General features: G+C 46.4%; 1 protein-coding gene across 2 annotated transcripts; it reads left to right on the top strand.

The window, feature by feature from the left end:
* The first annotated feature begins 6,759 nt into the window (after positions 1 to 6,759).
* LOC125517862 (cysteine proteinase inhibitor 3-like) lies at positions 6,760 to 10,637 on the top strand. 2 transcript variants are annotated; one of them, XM_048682894.1, is made up of 4 exons: positions 6,765 to 7,074; positions 7,902 to 8,127; positions 8,550 to 8,641; positions 10,280 to 10,637. In XM_048682894.1, exons 1-4 carry the CDS (start codon positions 6,862 to 6,864, stop codon positions 10,292 to 10,294), a joined length of 546 nt encoding a protein of 181 aa, XP_048538851.1. In that variant the 5' UTR covers positions 6,765 to 6,861; the 3' UTR covers positions 10,295 to 10,637. The 2 variants fall into 2 exon arrangements, with proteins under 2 accessions (XP_048538852.1, XP_048538851.1); XM_048682895.1 differs by lacking the exon at positions 8,550 to 8,641 and having other exon boundaries at positions 6,760 to 7,074.
* The last annotated feature ends 2,545 nt before the right edge of the window (positions 10,638 to 13,182 follow it).

The following is a 13,182-nucleotide window of genomic DNA, read 5'->3' on the forward strand; positions in this document are numbered from 1 at the left end:
CAGTAGAAACACTTAGTCTCAGGCTTAGGACTAGACTTGGGCTTCTTCACTTGAGCAGCAACTTGCTTGCTGTTCTTCTTGAAGTTCCCCTTCTTCCCTCTACCCTTTTCTTGAAACTAGTGGTCTTGTCTACCATCAACACTTGATGTTTTTCTCGATTTCTACCTTCGTCAATTTTCGCAGTACGAAGAGCTTGGGAATCGTTTTTGTTATCCCTTGCATATCATAGTTCATCACGAAGTTCTACTAACTTGGTGATGGTGACTAGAGAATTCTGTCAATCACTATCTTATCTGGAAGATTAACTCCCACTTGATTCAAGCGATTGTAGTACCCAGACAATCTGAGCACATGCTCACTAGTTGAGCGATTCTCCTCCATATTTTAGCTATAGAACTTGTTGGAGACTTCATATCTCTCAATTCGGGTATTTGCTTGAAATATTAACTTCAACTCCTGGAACATCTCATATGGTCCATGACGTTCAAAACGTCTTTGAAGTCCCGATTCTAAGCCATTAAGCATGGTGCACTAAACTATCAAGTAGTCATCATATTGAGCTAGCTAAACGTTCATAACGTCTTCATCTGCTCCTGCAATAGGTCTGTCACCTAGCGGTGCATCAAGGACATAATTCTTCTGTGCAGCAATGAGGATAAACCTCAGATCACGGATCCAATCCGCATCATTGCTACTAATATCTTTCAACACAATTTTCTCTAGGAACATATCAAAATAAACACAGGGAAGCAACAACGCGAGCTATTGATCTACAACATAGATATGCTAATACTACCAGGACTAAGTTCATGATAAATTAAAGTTCAATTAATCATATTACTTAAAGAACTCCCACTTAGATAGACATCCCTCTAATCCTCTAAGTGATTACGTGATCCAAATCAACTAAACCATGTCCGATCATCACGTGAGATGGAGTAGTTTCATTGGTGAACATCACTATGTTGATCATATCTACTATATGATTCACGCTCGACCTTTCGGTCTCCGTGTTCCGAGGCCATATCTGTATATGCTTGGCTCGTCAAGTATAACCTGAGTATTCCGCGTGTGCAACTGTTTTGTACCCGTTGTATTTGAACGTAGAGCCTATCACACCCGATCATCACGTGGTGTCTCAGCACGAAGAACTTTCGCAACGGTGCATACTCAGGGAGAACACTTCTTGATAATTAGTGAGAGATCATCTTATAATGCTACCGTCAATCAAAGCAAGATAAGATGCATAAAAGATAAACATCACATGCAATCAATATAAGTGATATGATATGGCCATCATCATCTTGTGCTTGTGATCTCCATCTCCGAAGCACAGTCATGATCACCATCGTCACCGGCGCGACACCTTGATCTCCACCGTAGCATCGTTGTCGTCTCGCCAATCTTATGCTTCCACGACTATCGCTACCGCTTAGTGATAAAGTAAAGCATTACAGCGCGATTGCATTGCATACAATAAAGCGACAACCATATGGCTCCTGCCAGTTGCCGATAACTCGGTTACAAAACATGATCATCTCATACAATAAAATTTAGCATCATGTCCTGACCATATCACATCACAACATGCCCTGCAAAAACAAGTTAGACGTCCTTTACTTTGTTGTTGCAAGTTTTACGTGGCTGCTACGGGCTTAAGCAAGAACCAATCTTACCTACGCATCAAAACCACAACGATAGTTTGTCAAGTTGGTGCTGTTTTAACCTTCGCAAGGACCGGGCGTAGCCACACTTGGTTCAACTAAAGTTGGAGAAACTGTCACCCGCAAGCCACCTATGTGCAAAGCACGTCGGGAGAACCGGTCTCGCGTAAGCGTACGCGTAATGTCGGTCCGGGCCGCTTCATCCAACAATACCGCCGAACCAAAGTATGACATGCTGGTAAGCAGTATGACTTATATCGCCCACAATTCACTTGTGTTCTACTCGTGCATATAACATCAACATATAAAACCTAGGCTCGGATGCCACTGTTTGGTTTTGTAGTAATTTCAAAAAAAATTCCTGTGCTCACGCAAGATCATGGTGATGCATAGCAACGAGAGGGGAGAGTATGATCTACGTACCCTTGTAGATCGACAACGGAAGCGTTTGGTTGATGTAGTCGTATGTCTCCACGGCCCGACCGATCAAGCACCGAAACTACGGCACCTCCGAGTTCTAGCACACGTTCAGCTCGATGACGATCCCCGGACTCCGATCCAGCAAAGTGTCGGGGAAGAGTTCCGTCAGCACGACGGCGTGGTGACGATCTTGATGTACTACTGTCGCAGGGCTTCGCCTAAGCACCGCTACAATATTATCGAGGACTATGGTGGAAGGGGGCACCGCACACGGCTAAGAATATGATCACGTGGATCAACTTGTGTCTCTAGGGGTGCCCCTGCCTCCGTATATAAAGGTTCAAGGGAGGGGGGCCGGCCGGCCAAGGTGTGGCGCGCCAGGAGGAGTCCTACTCCCTCTGGGAGTAGGACTCCCCCCTTTTCCTAGTTGGAATAGGATTCGTGGGGTGGGAAAAGAGAGAGAGAAGGAGGGGGGCGCCGGCCCCCTCTCTCCTTGTCCTATTCGGACTAGGGGGGAGGGGCGCGCGGCCCAGCCCTGGCTGCCTCTCCTCTTCTTCCACTAAGGCCCATTAAGGCCCATATAGCTCCCGGGGGGTTCCGGTAACCTCCCGGTACTCCGGTAAAATCCCGATTTCACCCGGAACACTTCCGATATCCAAACATAGGCTTCCAATATATCAATCTTTATGTCTCGACCATTTCGAGACTCCTCGTCATGTCCGTGATCACATCCGGGACTCCGAACAACCTTCGGTACATCAAAATGCATAAACTCATAATATAACTGTCATTGTAACCTTAAGCGTGCGGACCCTACGGGTTCGAGAACAATGTAGACATGACCGAGACACGTCTCCGGTCAATAACCAATAGCGGAACCTGGATGCTCATATTGGCTCCTACATATTCTACGAAGATCTTTTATCGGTCAGACCGCATAACAACATACGTTGTTCCCTTTGTCATCGGTATGTTACTTGCCCGAGATTCGATCGTCGGTATCCTATACCTAGTTCAATCTCGTTACCGGCAAGTCTCTTTACTCGTTCTGTAATACATCATCCCGCAACTAACTCATTAGTCGCAATGCTTGCAAGGCTTAAGTGATGTGCATTACCGAGAGGGCCCAGAGATACCTCTCCGACAATCGGAGTGACAAATCCTAATCTCGAAATACGCCAACCCAACATGTACCTTTGGAGACACCTGTAGATCTCCTTTATAATCACCCAGTTACGTTGTGACAGTGATATTTGGTGGCACACAAAGTGTTCCTTTGGTAAACGGGAGTTGCATAATCTCATAGTCATAGGAACATGTATAAGTCATGAAGAAAGCAATAGCAACATACTAAATGATCGGGTGCTAAGCTAATGGAATGGGTCATGTCAATCAGATCATTCAACTAATGATGTGATCCCGTTAATCAAATAAAAACTCTTTGTCCATGGTTAGGAAACATAACCATCTTTGATTAACGAGCTAGTCAAGTAGAGGCATACTAGTGACACTCTGTTTGTCTATGTATTCACACATGTATTATGTTTCCGGTTAATACAATTCTAGCATGAATAATAAACATTTATCATGGTATAAGGAAATAAATAATAACTTTATTATTGCCTCTAGGGCATATTTCCTTCAAAATAATGATGCAAGTAATGCAAAAGGTTTGAGCTCTCTACATGCGACATGATCAAGCTATGCCCGAGAGTCCCTCTTGATAGTACGGCTATCAAACCTATAATTCGGTCTCCCTCCAAGCACCATGAGACCGACAAAACTAGGAAAACCTAGCTAAGGTATACCTTTGCCTTGCATATTCAACTTGAGCTTGGTGATGACTCCAATGCTTGTCTCAAGTTGGAATCCCTTTCTTGTCCACAACCACTTGGTGAAGATTCTTGAATTGCTTTCTCATATTGCAATGAGGGAAGCCTTAAATTAAGCCCATCTTCACATGAGCATTATCATGATGTGGACCGCAAGCTTCAAAGCATATAACCTCCGGCTTCTCATCTTGTACTTGGACTCCTCGAACTCGATGACCATCACTACTTGATGTCGTCCACACATAGGCTACTTGAGATATTTCCTTTTGATGCAAGCCCATGAGAAACACCTAACCCACATAGACATAACAAACACATAGCATGGGTTAGGTAAAAAAGCACAATTCACAATTACTTACCATACCACTAGATCACTTGATCCCACGTGGTACAATGTTTGCGCTTTGAGAGTTGACCATCTAGATATAATATTCGAGCTTCATCTTGGTCAACCAACATCTTTACTCCAAGCTCCATCTTGGTTTCTTGAAAACCACAATAAACTCTTCATTTCCCTTCATTGCTTCAAGACAATATCACCAAAGACTCTTTCATGACCATAACTTCCACTATGAATATCATCTTGATCACCACTTTCCCTTCTAAAAAACCCCATCACAATCTCTTGAGAGGCATAATGAATTGTTCACTCTAGTTGCTTGCTTTAAGACTTGATCAACTGAAACCCAACACGTGAGATCACCATGATCTTGTCTTGAATCATAACTTGAATTCTTCTCTTTGATTATTCTCTCAAACCCTTGATCCTTAAAAGTCCTCCATCATAATATCTTGAGAGGCACAATGAATTCTTCACTCTAGTTGCTTGCTTCAAGACTTGATCAACCTAAACCCAACACATAAGCTCACCATGATCTTGTCTTGAAACCATAACTTGAATTCTTCTCTTTGATTATTCTCTCAAGCCCTTGATCCTTAAAAGCCCAAATATGTCAGTCTTAGAGATCCTCCAATGAACTCCACCATGAACATAATTAGATTAGGCATAGAAATCAATCTTGATGGATTCAATAGAAGTACTCGAAGACCAACTTGAAACCTCACTGGGTATGCGATCTCGAGAGCCAACACCTAGGCCTCGTGATCACGGGGTATCCAGAGAGTTGACACTCGACCCCATGCACATGGTACAAGCCCGTGTGCAAGGGGTATCCAAAGAAGGATACCATGAGGACTTCTTCAGATGCTTTGATGGAAGACTTCACAAAACAACCCAACGCACTTCAAGCATCACTATGGAACATATCTTCATATAAGATTCAATGCACTTGATGCTCCATAGGAATTGTCATTTAACTCCAAAGCATATAGCAAACATATCTTCATATATATGGACTTCATCCTTGATTCCATTCAATATCCTTGAGGCACCATCTATGGACAAAACCTTCAAATATATCTCATTGAGAAACATTAGTCCATAGAGATTGTCATTTAATTACCAAAACCACACTTGGGGCTACATGCCCTTTCAATGGGCAACGACCATGCGTGTAAAATATGTGAATATAGGCATGACGTGGGGCGTGTGTGAAGTGAAGCCGCTCCGGACATTGAGAAAGAGGAGTCAAGAGCAACTCCAACGCGTTGACCCAAACGGACGATGATTTTGTCCATTTTTTATCTGTTTGGGTAGGCCTGTCCTGTTTTTTTTTGGGGGTCGGTCGTGCACCCGACGCTGGTGACTCATTTCATGTCCGCGCACAAATTTTAAAAGGCACGCGGCCATAGATCATGCCAACGGCCATGCGGTCGTCCAAAGTTCATGCCGGCATTATGCCAGCGGTCGGCATACAATGCCAGCCTTCAAAAAACCCACCACACAGTTCATGCTGACGCATTTGCCATTGGTCGGCACACATGCCAACACACAAAAGGGGCGGGAAATTCGACCACACCATCTCGGCCATGGTCATGCCATCACACTTGCCAGCATACAAAAAAGGGATGGCGGTCGCAGCCATAGATCACTCGTCGTCGAACTTGAGCATGTCGGCCTGCATCTTCTCGAACCATGGCCTCTTCCTCGACGACACGGTGTTGACAACAAAGAGTTCTAAGTTCTAAGCCGGTGTAGCCTACCGTCCTTTCTCGGGATTTGAGGATGCTGGGGGATGAATTCAAAGAGGGGATTTATTTGAGTGAGCAAAATGTGTCTACTTTCGTGGTGTACTTCTGCTTGGGGGGGGGGGGGGGGGGGACATTGGCGACATTAAGAAGACAGTGTGATTAATATCAAGAATGGATGTCATACGGGTGCGTCTATGTGAGCGTCTGCCTTTGTACAATATTAAAAAAAAAATCAATATCACATGCATGTGTCAGCTTGTTGTCATTTGAATCATTCACGGAGGATATCCTGCAATGTCTCGATCATGCTGATTAGGAGCGGCCGGAGAGAGTGCGGGGAGGAGCAGGCGTTCCATGGCCACCGAAGTCTTCAACTGGATGGGTTCATTTTCTTTTATCTATGTGATGAAGTGACTAGGCAAAACCTTCATCAAACCCACGGAGACAACACTTGTTTTTAGGGAGAAAATGCACTCTTTCAATCAAAACTAATAAAAAGACGACCAAAATCATGAAATTTCAACATTAATAAAACCACCATCTCACCACAAGCGCGTCGCAATCGACTAGAAGACGTTAGCTTGCACTAAAAATACTCCGCGTGAACCAAACACGAGATGTGCCGGGCAAGTCGCGTCCGTATCGTTCCCATCCGCCGCCCGATCCAGGCCGTGGACGGCCGGGATGCCTAGACCCGTCGCTGTCTCCCCCGCGCCAACCGAACCTGCCCCCACTCTCGCTTTCCCCTCCCCCCGACCCGAGAAGCAACGCGACGCAAGCAGGCAGACAGACAGCCAGCCACCACACGCCGACGCCAAACTCGCCGACCAATCGAAGGCTCGGGAGGAGCGACGATGGCCCGCCGCTGCGGCTGCCCCGTCGGCGCCGCGCTCCTCGCCCTCTCCCTCGCCGTCCTCCTCGCCGCCCCGGCCGTCCCCGGGGCCGCCGGGTTCCACCTCGGCGGCGACGAGAGCGGCCTCGTGCGGGGCATGCTCGCCGCCGTCCGCGAGCGGGCCGAGGCCGAGGACGCCGCGCGCTTCGCCGTCGCCGAGCACAACAGGAAGCAGGTGCGCCGCGTTTTTTTTTTGGAACGAATTATTCGGTCGATGTGAATCGCGTCGTCGGAGTAAGCTGTGTCGCCCTACGGCGTGTTACAGTTAGGTCCAGGAGTCGGAGAAGCAAGGCTTGGCGTAGGTCCGATCTGTGCAGGTACATAATGATGCAAGATAGCATGCAAGTTAGGGATCTACTTGTTGATTTCAGAATTTCGTTGACTTTAAACGTGTGCGGATGTACCAATTCTACTATTTATTCTGCGTTTTAAGCGCCCAACAGCATGTTTTGAGACCTGATTGCTAAATTGCAGAGTTTGTTGGCTTCAGACTCCAGTGGAAACATAAGCAACTTTTAGAAACCACTTTTTTTTATACTATGCATACGTTTTAAACAGCTAGCATCCATCGCTGCGTCTTTCATGTTCCGATGATTGCAGTTTCGCGTGCACTTTATTAGCTTAGGAATATATCTGATGACTGATCATGGATTGAGTTGCACCCTGATACGTTTTTTGGATCATCATGAGATACTCCCACGGTACTATGGGAACTTGAATATTTCCAGATTTTGTCATTATATGGGATTTTTTTTAATGTTTGCTTATATTCTCTGATAGGGTGCGTTCTTCGTCAAAATATATACTCCCTCTGTAAAGAAATATAAGATCGTTTAGTCACTTAGTTCACACGAGTTCCTCTGATATATACTCCCTCTGTAAAGAAATATAAGAAATATATACTCCCTCTGAGAGGGAGTAATGCTTAAGTTCCTCTGATAATGTTGTGCAGTCTTCATGAAAACATGTTAGATTTCCTCTGATGTTAATCTTGCTGTGTAGGGTTCTGCATTGGAGTTCACACGAGTTGTGAATGCAAAAAGGCAAGTGGTTGCTGGGACCTTGCATGACCTGATGGTGGAGGTAGTGGATTCTGGAAAGAAAAGTATGTACAAGGCAAAGGTATGGGTGAAGCCGTGGCAAAATTTCAAGGCAGTTGTCGAGTTCCGTCATGCCGGTGACTTCCAGTCTGAGTCTTCCGTTGCTTCTGATGCTAGCACTGGGCAAGGTATTCTTGGTCTCACTAGCTTTCTTAACATCTAAGGTGATAGTGTTGAATGTTATCAAGTACTACCTCCGATCCATAAAGAGTGTCACAGTTTTCAACTAACCCCAGTTCAAAACTAATTCAAAATTGCGACAGTTATTTTGGATCGGAGGGAGTACTATCTAGTTCTGAAAGTATTTCAATGCTGATGATTTGCCTTGCCACATGATCTGAATAACTTCTTTAATGCTGGAAAACATGTCCTGTTCAGCAACACCTGGATTGGGCCAGATAAAATGAAAATAATCCAGCAAGAGATCTCTGGAAAGATCAAATTATCACATCTGTCTATTCACATTTATCAAATGCTTCATGATTTGGTAATTAATTAGTTCAACCTATTAAGAAAGATGATTTCTGCTTATAAAAGTAAAATTTCCCAGCTATCCTCAAGCTGTCTCTTCAAACCGACATGGCACCGAAGATGCACAGCAACGAGAATACTGGACTTTCTGTTGACTCATCCTCTTCTCAGGTCTGTTTGATCACTCCTTCTCATGTTCAACTCATCACAATGCCTTTTCCAGTCATCACCAAAATGTCAAGGAGTAGTTTATATATTCATGGGCTAATATGTCTTAATGCTTGATGATTAACTTCCCTAGGAGTAAGAAATAAATAAGGACTTATCTTGTTGTCTTGCTACTGCAGAAGCTTTTTTATTTGACAAACATTCCAATCCAAATTAGTTTCCTGTCGCAAGTGTATTATTCACATACTATGAATATGAAAGATCTAAGCATTTGCAATCCACCACCACCTACAGACCCTCATTTTTCTGTTCTCGGTTTGAAGAAAGTATAGTCAATCATACACCAGTACCAGGCCTTCCCCATGAAATCATTTGCAACTCGCAGTGATGACATAATTTATCCATTTTTTGAGTAACCTATTTTCAAGATGCTGGAAGGGGAGCCTTGGCGCAGCGGTAAAGCTGTTGCCTTGTGACCATGAGGTAACGGGTTCAAGTCATGGAAACAGCTTGTTGCAGAAATGCAGGGAAAGACTGCGTACAAAAGACCCAAAGTGGTCGGACCCTTCCCCGGACCCTGCGAAAGCGGGAGCTACGTGCACCAGGCTGCCCCTATTTTCAAGATGCTGGTGCCATGGCGTTCCGGAAAGTAGCCACTACTCTCGGGTGTACTACACCTGAGTTTGCAAAAAACTGAAAAAACGTGATCAAACCAAATAAAAAAAATCGGAAAAATTTGAGACATCAAACCATATCAAATGCTCAAGATTCTTGCAAAATTTCAGCCAAAAATAACATCCGAGGAGCTCTCACAAAGAAAAAAACAATATCAATGCTTAAAAAGTGCACAAAACTTTGAACATTGATTTTGTTTTTTTCGGTGAGAGCTCCTCGGTGTTATTTTTGGCTGAAAATTTGCAAGATGCTCGAACATTTGATAAGGTTTGATGTCTCAAAATTTCAGATTTTTTGGATTTGGTTTGATCAGACCATCCACTCTCATGGCTTTCTATTATCCTTCACAGTAGATTTTCAAAATATTGATATTCTGAAATGTGTTGGAAGCCAGTAAATAATTCATACGTACTCCCTCTGTCCCATAATATAAGAACGTTTTTGACACCACACTAGTGTCAAAAACGTTCTTATATTATGGGACGGAGGGAGTATAATGTTATGATTCACGTCACCAAACGTACTTAAAGTTGCCCATCTATATGTTTGAAACTATCTAGATAGGACATGTGAAATATGTCACTGGACTTGTCATTAGAAGTACTTAAATCTGCACGAACACAAAATTACAAGAAATAGTGCCCAAAGTAAAAAAAAAGTCAACATCATTCACAGCATGCTTTGACACGTGTGATGTTTTCCTTCCTAAATTATTGGCATTTCCCTAACCGCATGGTGAAATTTCCGAAAATACCCATGTTATTTATACCCATCATGGTACATTTCATACCTGATTGCTGGTGCTTGTTGGTTATAAGAGGTATTTTGTGCAGATTGATTTAAACACTCTTCTGTTATTGGGGGTATAACCACAAGAACCAAGTCGTAGTCGAGCATTACTTATTTGCTCCATTTGTTTATTTGTGAGCACATTGTGGCAAAATATAACCCAATTTTGATTTCCAGGCACACACGGTGTGAAGGTTTCTTCCATGGAGTATGGAACTGGAAGGCGTGAAGGTCGGAACATGAGGTTCTGAAATGTAGCTGCCAGCAACCTGTGAACCTAAGTACTACTAGTAGTTTCCCCTGTGCAAAGTTTTTATCCGCCGTTAGTCTGTTTATCAAATGGCATCTAGTCGCATCTTCATCCCCTGTTAGATAGTACTACTATATGCTGTCACACGGACATGCTTTGAGCCTTTGACAGTTAGACGTCTGAACTCTGTATATTTGTTTTGAAACGTGGGGACTCTGTATATTGCATACGGTTCATGTTCAGGTATGTACATTATGGCATCATTAGTGTTGCGTTCATTGTTCATTCATGTGTCCAAGGACAAGGCATGTTGTTCGACGAATCTACACACATACAAGTCACTACTCCCTTTGTGTCAAAATATAAGACCTTTCTTGACACTATGACATTGTCAAAAACACGTCTTATATTTTGATACGGAGGTAGTACTAAAGAACGTTGTCAGAACTCAATACAAAACCAAGCTATTCACATAATTGAATATGTTATAATGCGTTTTGCATTATGTTTTTCTCTTGAGAAAGTTGCTTGCATTCAAATCACGAAATAATGCAAAGTTCTTGACCTGTACAAGCGCACCCTAACACACGCACAATGAACCAGGAAAATAGAGAGCAACCTAAAACAACTAGTAAAATACGATAACCTCTGGAGCTTTGTGTCATCATTCCTGAACCTTGCAAGAAGACCAATGCAATACAAGACTCTGGAATCAGACCCAAGTAGGTCATCATCTTTAACCACGACATAATTGCCGCCGCTTTGCTCTCCTTTTCTTTGCACCGGCATCGAAAAGATAAGGACACACACATGTGCATCCAACATGCCTGCATCAGCCTTCACCATTTGTGGTATAGCTGGCCAAACGGCACGGCCCATCCTAATCGTGCCTGGCACGGCTCGGCCCGCCGAGGCACGATTATTATACGGGCCGTGCCGTGCCAGCCCGCATGCTGCAGCCTGCAGCCCAGGCACGGCCCATATGCTAATCGGGCCGGCCCACAGGCATGCTAGGCCCGCTAATCTGCCACCTATTTTGCGCACTGGGCGTTTTTAGCCTATTTTTACCTGTTGGGCCACATTACGATACATAAAAAAAAAATAAAAAAAGATAATCGGGCCGTGCCGTGCCGGCCCGTGTGCTCGGCCTTCAGGCCCAGGCACGGCCCCTGGCGTGCCGCGTGCCGGGCCTGGCCCATTTAGCCCGTGCCGTGCCGTGCCTAGCCCGTGCCGTGCCGGCCGTGCTACCGGGCCGGCCCAGCTATCCCGGCCCGTTTGGCCATCTATAATTTGTGGCTTTGAGTACCGCTATATGTGTCCCTTTCAGATGAAAGAGAACTAGGATCGGTTCTGGCGCCGCGGTCGGGCCAACCGCCCGGGAAAAGCAGGACATCCCTCGAACAACAACACAAAGTAAGAGGAAGAACAACAACGGAAAATCATACCGACGAGGAGAAACAAGAATCTCTGTCTCCACACAACCACCTCCCATCTGAGGACCCAACCGGCTAGTGCCGGTCGACCTTCAGACACCATAGCCCACGACCTCAGCGAGATCCCCGGGATCTCCTACCCTGCTCCCCCCTAGATGAAGGCAATAGCTCCCCCTGACCATGAACAGAGCCCGGGGAAACTTATTCATACGCAACGCCGCTGCAACGACCTCAACAGCATCTCTCTCAACCCTAACCCTACTGTGAACCCACCCCACACACAGATCCGAGGTTACCCCTCCCTCCCGCCGCCGTCGCTGCTAGCGGAGTGTAACACCCCGGATGTAACTTTCCCTTCTTGTACTCCAACTCTTGCCGTTCCCGGCGTTAAGTTATATTTATTTCTCGGGTTCGGGTCTTTGTCTCCGTGTGTTGTTTTTGTTTTCATGCATCTCATAACATGTCATCATGTGCATTGCATTTGCATACGTGTTCATCTCATGCATTCGAGCTTTTTCCCCGTTGTCCGTTTTGCATTCCGGCGCTTCGTTCTCCTCCGGTGGTCAATTCTACCTTTCTTTCGTGTGTGGGGATTAAACATTTCCGGATTGGAACGAGACTTGCCAAGCGGCCTTGGTTTACCACCGGTAGACCGCCTGTCAAGTTTCGTATCAATTGGACTTCGATTGATACTCCAACGGTTAACCGAGGGACCGAAAAGGCCTCGTGTGTGTTGCAGCCCAACACCCCTCAAGTTTGGCCCAAAACCCACCAAACTCTGCTCCATGTCCTAGAGCGTTCGATCACGACCGCGTGGCCAAAAACCGCACCTCATTTAGACTCTCCTAGCTCCCTCTATGCCTATATATACACCCCTCCGTTTTTGGATCTTCTCCCTTCCCGAAACCCTAAAAAACCTCCCCGCCGCCGCCGGACAACGTCCGCGCGAGCCGGACGTGTCCGCCCCGCTCCCCTCAGCCTACCGTAGGCCGCCACGTGGCCTCGCCTGTCCCCGCCGCCGCCGCAGCCGGGGAGCCCGACTCCGGCCCCCGCGGCCCGGATCCACCGCCGCCCGGCCGAGCCGCCTCGCCGCCTGCTCCGCCCCGCGCCGCCGCCTGCTCCGCCCCGACGCCCGCCGCCACCACGCCGGCCGCCGCCTGCACCGCGGGCCCCCGCCGCCGCCGCCGCCGCACGCCATCGCGCGCCCCGCCGCCGCACACCTTGGCGCCGCCCGAGCCGCCCCGGGGAGCCACCGGCCGCCCGGCGACGCCGGCCACCGGACCCGGCCGCCGGCCATCGCCTCCTCCCGCCGGCCGCTGTTCTTCTTCTTCCCCAACGACAGCTACAGTGCAGCGCCGCCTCGGGATCCGTGCCCGATCTAAATCCAGCTACAGTCA

Source organism: Triticum urartu, chromosome 1, assembly GCF_003073215.2.
Source record: "Triticum urartu cultivar G1812 chromosome 1, Tu2.1, whole genome shotgun sequence".
Classification (NCBI taxonomy): domain Eukaryota; kingdom Viridiplantae; phylum Streptophyta; class Magnoliopsida; order Poales; family Poaceae; genus Triticum; species Triticum urartu.